The sequence below is a fragment of the Thunnus thynnus genome, chromosome 2 (genome assembly GCF_963924715.1).
Source record: "Thunnus thynnus chromosome 2, fThuThy2.1, whole genome shotgun sequence".
NCBI classification, from domain to species: domain Eukaryota; kingdom Metazoa; phylum Chordata; class Actinopteri; order Scombriformes; family Scombridae; genus Thunnus; species Thunnus thynnus.
The window spans coordinates 10,675,493-10,683,159 of NC_089518.1; the positions used below are offsets into that span (position 1 = coordinate 10,675,493).

The 7,667-nt window shown below is 45.2% G+C and overlaps 1 protein-coding gene across 1 annotated transcript; it reads left to right on the top strand.

Annotated features, from left to right (window-relative positions):
• Positions 1–349: 349 nt before the first annotated feature.
• On the top strand, positions 350–3,627 carry znf703 (zinc finger protein 703). The gene is made up of 2 exons (XM_067602666.1): positions 350–1,019; positions 1,621–3,627. The coding sequence occupies exons 1-2, from the start codon at positions 753–755 to the stop codon at positions 3,124–3,126; spliced, it is 1,773 nt and encodes a 590-aa protein (XP_067458767.1). The 5' UTR covers positions 350–752; the 3' UTR covers positions 3,127–3,627.
• The last annotated feature ends 4,040 nt before the right edge of the window (positions 3,628–7,667 follow it).

Consider the following 7,667-nt stretch of genomic DNA (forward strand, 5'->3'; position numbering starts at 1 on the left):
GATACATTTCATAGAAAAGCTCACAGACACTTAATTCACCCTTGTTGACCCTTTCTGGGGATATTTGTCTCTTGTCAATCAGTGATCGTTTCTCTTCAGCTTTCCTGTTGTCATATTTGTGATGCAGTATTTATATGTTTCATGTCTAGTTTGCATGTGGCTTGTGGAGGTCACTGACAGATTTCCACCCATACATTACAGTCTGGGTATGAGGGTGAGGCCAGGAGACAAACCACGCCCCCTTCCATTGTCCCGCCCCGGTTATGAAAGCGGGCACTTGTGATTGGACGGCGGCTCACGGCTTTGAAATCCCTCCCCCCGCATCGTTAGTATGTGGAAGGAGTGAGGTACTGCGAGGCTGCTGCAGAGGGAGAGATACGCGCACCGGAGGACTGTCACATACTATCCTCTGCGGGATATTCCTTACACTTGTCCCGTATTCTGATGAGCAGTTATTATTCATGGTGCCTTGCTTTTGACTCGATTCTTCTTTTTTTCAACACTGGATAAAGGAATATTTAGGAATTAGCGGGTGATATTGAAGAGCCCGACAAAGGATGACATTTGGGCGATTTGTTCGTCTTTAGACACTGCCTGGGTCCGATACGGAGGACGCGCACTGCGCACATGCCCGTTTTGGATTACCGCACTCTCTTCTGTTGAATTTGTCACCATGAACCGTGCCAGTACATGAATTTCAACCCTCCGTCCCCTCGTTACATGCCGTCGTCCCTCCTCGCGACCCGATCCAGATGAGAGATCCCCCCGGTGGACTTGAACCGCTTTTACGCAGCCAGTCTCCGGAGCGCAGCGCCGCCGACGCCAGCGGTGATCCATACCGGATTGGAGCGAAGACACGGTCCGTTTCCACACCCACGTTTTGCTCTTCTCCCTCGGATCCTTCTCGACAGGCTAAAAGGCTACCCATCCGGATCGTAAAGATGTTGACGGCGCACAGCGGCCACTTGCTGCACCCGGAGTATCTCCAGCCCCTCACATCCGCGCCAGTCAGCATTGAAGTAAGTGTAAAAACAAAAATGACAGTATCTCAAGATTCCCACGTTGCTATCTAATGCTGCCGTTTGTCTGCCTATGTGACAATAAATCGACATACAAGGTTGCTGTTGTGTTATGCGTATTATGCGCCATTTTACGCACAGGGATTCAGTGGCAACTTTGACCCGAGTTAAAAAAAACTGGAAAATTACTGCGGATCACATACGGCTTTAAAACTAATATCGATATGTCTGATATGTTTATTTATTGTACGGATTGAAATTAGCCGTTCCATTTTATCTTTCCAGATATTTCTTGCGGCTCTTTCTTTCTTTCTTTTTTCTTTTTCTTTCTTTTTTTTTTTTTTTAACTTGGCTTCCTTTATTCATGTTAGATATATAAACACAACACAGGGCTGTTAGGTTATCTATTATACATTCAGTATATTCTACTTCCAGTAAAGTATAACAATAATGTAATTTATATTTGAGTAATTTATATTACAAATTACAATATTTATATTACAAGTATAATTTTAATAGAGTTGAATTATCTAATAATATAAAAAATAGATAAACATAAAAACATTTTGTTAACCTTCTTGCTCTCTTTTTTCCTAATCAGCTTGATGCCAAGAAGAGTCCTTTGGCTCTGCTGGCCCAGACCTGCTCTCAAATTGGCAAACCAGACCCTCCCTCCTCTTCCAAGCTGGCCTCCATATCCTCAGGCAGTCTGGGAGACAAGGAGTCCTCCAGTCGATCCTCCAAGCCTGGAGAGCAGCACCAATCCCTGGAGGACAAGTCCAGCTTCAAGCCTTACTCCAAATCATCAGGCGACTGTCGTAAGGACGTTCTAGTGACAAAGGGGCCTTCAGAGAAAGCTTTCAGAGTGCCAAATGGAAGCTCCAGCAGTGGCAGTGCTTCATGTCCTTCTTTTCCTCCCCATTCCCGGTCACCCAGCTCCAGCTCCCCTCCCCTGCACACTCAGAGCCAGCCCCACAGACAAAGCCATTCCCCCTCCACGCAGCCGCCGCCACACTCCCAGTCCCAACACATGGACAACAAACCAGCGAGCTCAGAGCAGGCCAGCTCGGACAGTAACAACAACAGTGCTGGTAAAAAAGACTCAGAGGTAGCTAAGTCAGGGATGGACGGGGCTCAGTTAGCCAACTCCAGCCACATACGGGCCAGCTCCAACTCCAGCAATGCCAGCTCTGCCAGCAGCCCACGGCCAGAGAGCAAGGCCGACCCGCAGGCCTCTTCACAGCCTGGTCTGGGCTCCGGGCACATCGCCCCCGTATCCCCTTTTAAACCAGGACATTCTGTCTTCCCCTTGCCTCCTGCTACTATGGGCTACCACGGTTCCATTGTGGGGGCCTATGCGGGCTACCCCTCTCAGTTTGTTCCTGGCTTGGACCATACCAAGTCTAGTTTGGGGTTAGGACTTGCAGGAAAGCACCCCAGTTCTAGCCCGCTCACTGGAGCCTCTCCTCCATCCCTGATGCAGGGCTTATGTCGGGACCCGTACTGTCTGACTTACCCCAATGCACCCCACCTAGGAGGTAGTAACTGCTCCACCTGTGTCCATGATCCCTCCAGCCTAAAGTCTGGTTTCCCCCTGGTTTACCCCTCACACCACCTCCACTCCCTGCACCCCAGCTCCCTGTCCTCCAGCACCACCCCCTCCCTCTCCCACCCCCTTTACACCTATGGTTTCATGCTCCCCAATGAACCGCTGCCACACGCCTGTAACTGGGTGTCTGTTGGAGGCCCGTGTGACAAGCGTTTTGCCACATCTGAGGAGCTGCTAGCTCACCTGCGTACCCACACAGCCCTTCCTGGGATGGTGGACAGTAAGCTGTTGTCAGCCTACCCATCATCGGTTTCATCAACAGCCTCTTGCCACCTCCACCTGCCCCCACCCAGCAGCCCAGGTACCCTGCCCAGCTCCTTCTCCCTAAGAGGCTCCCCTGGCTTAGGCCTGGCCCGCTACCACCCCTATGGCAAATCCCACCTGCATGGAGCCCCAGGGCTTCCCATGCCATCCTTACCCTCCTCCTCAGCCTATTACTCCCCCTACGCCCTCTACAGTCAGAGACTGGGCTCAGCCTCAGCCCTTGGATACCAGTGACATCTGAAATAGTGTTGACGCCCACAGACTGCAGGCACCAGCTTGGACTCTCCAGTGCAGCCCTGAAGATGGATTCTTCAGATTGGGGTCACCATCAGTACAGGGCATCATGCCTGCTCGCCTGCCTGCCAGGAATACCACCTGTTAGCCTCAGGATTGTGACTGGCGCTCCAAAGGCAAAAGACCCTGTGTTGGATTGTCTGCAGCACAGAACCAAGAGACTTAAAGACGCCAAGAAGCAGAGTTTGAAAATGATGAAATTGTGGGATTATTACAACAGTCTTGATTTTGTTTTTTGTTTTGTTTTTCTCTATATCTGTCTCCCAGAACTGAAAGTCTGTATTTATTTTTCACTCAAGCGCTTGGTATTCAACTCTGGGGGGAAATTTTGCTGTCCAAATAAATTGTTCTTAAGTATTCTAACTGAAAAAGAATGATTTAAGTATAGTACCATTATGCCTATCATACACTCTAAAAATAAAAATCTTGCACCACGATGAAGATGGACTATGAGGCTTTATTCTGAAGACCTCTTTTTATCTCCTTTCCTCTCTGCTGTTTTTTTGTCTTCATCTTTTACTGCTTATTCAGACTTGTTGGAGAATTGCATGTCCATGAAAATTATCTTGAACAATGCCATTATTTTTATTTGTAAATATGCAAAGATGTAATATTTTTTCAAGCTTACGTGGGTTAGCGAGTTGGGGTCACCGACGCAAATGGTACAAAGATAAGAAAAGATGACATAAATAAAAACAATTAATGATGGCTGTGCTATCCAACCAACAGGGAAATTATTATTTTGTTAAATAAATGACACATGATTGCATTTTAACTTGTTTTTTCCTCATTGATTAATATATATAGTACCATGCAGTAGTTTTTTGTCACAAGTGTCAGAAGATGAAGTAAATCTTGCCGGACTTTTGGCACTGCACTTATCTAGGTCTATCCGTCATTACGGCTGTTATAGCTGTGCTATATGTGGCTATGTGTAATATTTCATGGCTCATATCAGTTGACAGGGCTACCCAAGAAGGGCAGGCTGGGTCACATTAGCCCTGTTAGCTAGTCTCTGAGGACTTTCATACCCCTTCTCCCTCCATCACCCACATTGCTTTTGTTGTTACGAGTGCAGCTTTTAATTGCTGATTCTTGTTTGTGAGGCCAGAAAACAGCCTCCTCAGCAGAGTGGATGGCTGTGTAGAGTGGCCGCTGGGTCACTGGGACTTCAATAATGACCTTAGGGAGGTGTTGACCCAGGATCTCCTCACGGTCTGACGGATTGGCCTGCAACACAAAGGCCAGAGCTGACAATGGGAGGCGGTTAATAGAGAAATATTCATCAAAGTCCTGACACCTCCCCTGAGGAGAGCGGGTTCTCTTACAGGAACCACAAACATGGAGGCATCCGTTCTGAAGTGAAGAGTCATTTTCTTGCTGCTTACTGCTTTGCTGTGGTTTAACTGTAGTCAGCGATCTTGAGTCAGAGCTGTTAAATACTAATTTGAAGGGAAGGAGTTGGTCTATTTTATATCCGCACCACTGCCATTAGAGTGTTTCTTCCTTGATAATGTGCCTGTGTCTCCACTCTATTTGGCTGACAGGGTGTAGGTGGCACAGAGCGAAGAGGCTGTAGTCTCTGAGGCGGCTATTGACCCCGACTCCCAGACTCCTCTACTCTCTCGGTTCATTAGCACTCCAGACAAGGGAAAGGCGAGCACAGGTGTCACTTGACAGGACCATTAACAAAATGGATGACCCTCCCAAACCACATCCAGCCCCTGCCACACCAGCAAGGTCACGGCGCCCTGATCACCGCTCTGGGCAGCTCTTTGGGACGCTGCACTTATTTTTCTTCTTTAGAAACTGGAGCCATGCACTCCTGTGGAACAGGACAGTCTGTCTGCACACTTACTTTCTGGTTGCTGCCCCTTTTCTTTTTTGATTGAGTTTATAAAGTAGTCTAGACAAAATAGGTCAAGGATATTTTGCTTTTAATGTTGTACTGCACATATGCATTTAGTGCAACATATTTCTTTGTAACTTGCACAGAGTCGTGCCACTACAGATAAACTGGATTTTGTTGCCCCCTAAAGTTGTATTGATGAAGTACAGGTGCAATGTGTTTGAGTAGGGCAGGTTTTGGACATGTAGTGAAATATGCACCTACGTTATCTAGCTTTTCATATGGATTTTGCGATGCTGTTTTACAAACTGCAGATAGAGAATTGGTTACATTGGCTTGAATTTGAGGATGATTCAGAGCAGAGGTCATGCAGAGGGGAGAACTTTCAATCTTGTCGGGGAGGTGGAATTAATTTCACTGTTGCCAGTTTACACTCATTCATCAAATGCCTCACTATTCTCCCTATCCCCTCGCTCATCAATCTCCTCCATCTATCCCCCCCCCCCCCACATTCTCTCGCAGCTGAGTCAACACCCACACACTCCATTTATGTTGCCTATGTGAGACTGTGTGCATGTGTAAGTATGTGTATTCAGCCCCAATCCTTTGTCCATGGAGGGTGACAATATGTGAGGCTGAATTCTGTTAGTCTGAGTCCTGTCTAAGGAAGATTCAGGGGGGACATAAATATTAGTAAGTCCTGTTTGACACACTGCAAGAATACAAAATTTCCCATGTAATTTAATATTAAATGATTCTATTTTTTAAAATGATTCTGATGGTTTCCAGGGCTATTTCACCTTCTTAAGTGTTTTTTTTTTTTAAATGATTGACAATATCTTGAAACGCAGCAGAAAATGGTATACCACTTTAAAAAATAATACCATTTGTTTTTCTTTACTATTCAGGGAGCTACTATTAAGTACAAACACATTATTTAACCTCATAATGCTTTAAAGGAATAGTTTAACATCTTAGAAAATATGCATGTCCACTTTCTTCACAAGAGTTAGATGAAAAGCTTGATACCATTCTTGTGTTTGTCCAAAGAACATGTGTATTTCCCAAAATGTTGAACTATTCCTTTAAGGTGGCAGTAGTTGTAGAAGTGTGAATCATAGCAGTGGGGTAGAAGTCAGTTGCAGTAATGGTGGTTGCAGTAGTAACAGTAGAAGTGGTACTAGAATGATAGTAGTGATCAAAGTAGTAGTTGTAGTAGATGGTGATGGTGATGGAGGGGACTAATATTTTCCCCTCTGTGTGTCAGTGCCGAGACGGTGCAGAGTGCCACTGTGAGGTCCTGAGCAGCCAGTTGACAGGCCTGGTGATTAATGACGACAGGGTGTGGAGCTGCTCTTCAATTAGACGCCAGCTCTACCCCCGGCTCACCATCGCTGCTGACAGCTAGGACAGAGAGAGAGAAGAGAGAGAGAGGAGGGTACTCAGTCTTTCTCTCTCTCTCCCTTGCTCTCTGTGTCTCCGAAACAAAACATTAACCTCAACTCCATGACTACCACCTCTGTGTTTAACATCAGGACACAATACAGAGCTTTCGGCATCCAACAGTGACCGCAGTGTTAAAGCAACCCAGATGGCGTGAACACATCCCTCATCAGGGCCTGTCACACAATCTCTGCTTTATTTCTCCACATAAACCCTGTGACTGACTCTTTTACATGCCTGTTTCAACTCCCCTCTCATTCACGTCATGCTGTAATGCTAGTCATGAAAAACAATAACAGCCACATTAAAGACTTCCAGGTTGTTTAGCAGGTTGTGTGCTGGTTGGAGTAACTTCCCCCCATGATTCCAAGTAGAGTAATGTCCTCTTGAACAAGAAGACATCAGAACCTTACTTCCTTTTTGATAGTGTGCCAACTTGTTTCTGCAATAGTTTTTTTAAAACTTGAAAATGTTACTTATCAGAGGCAGAATTAAAGGATTGTGAACAAGAATAGCCTGGGCTGCTAGAGTGAAACTATTAGTGCCATGGTACGTAGATAAATTTCAGATTCAGTTAAAATTAATGTAGTATTTGTCTAACAAATTAACAAGACACTAGGTAGAGTTGATGTCAAACATTTTTTTCAATAGGAAACTTAATGGTTTGTTAATGTTTTGCTCTCTAGGTTTAATTGTCCTGGAAACAAACATGCAAATACAAAAACATCACACAGCCAAGTCACATCCAGATCCCAGGTTTCACATTTTCCCACCATTACCGAAATGCATCATAATAATTGAGTATGAATAACATAAACCACCTTTGAACCACATCAATTATCTTTTTGTGCTGTTGGTATTGCTGGTATTATGTGATTATGAGAAGTTACAGTAGTTTGGAGAGAGTGTTGTGGCAAGATTGGTGAGTATCCACACGCTGACAGAAACATTGATGACTATGAGCTCATAGCTTTGAGGGAAACCACAAAAGTGGAACACAGCTAATACACTGGCATGAACATCAGAGGTGTTGACATTTTTGAGTCACCTTAGCTCGATGTTAGTGGGGTTATGTTATCACTAAAAGTATAATTAACACTCACCAAATTTAATAGTCCTTTACTATAAACTGTGGGCAAGTGGGCTAGCTTAATTTTCTAGCCAGCATTATCAACATCTTCATGGCTGC

Coding starts and splice junctions, on each gene's coding strand:
- znf703 (XM_067602666.1), top strand. CDS start 753: ATGAGAGATCCCCCCGGTGGACTTGAACCGCTTTTACGCAGCCAGTCT. Junction 1,020..1,620: donor CCGCGCCAGTCAGCATTGAA/GTAAGTGTAAAA, acceptor TTTCCTAATCAG/CTTGATGCCAAGAAGAGTCC.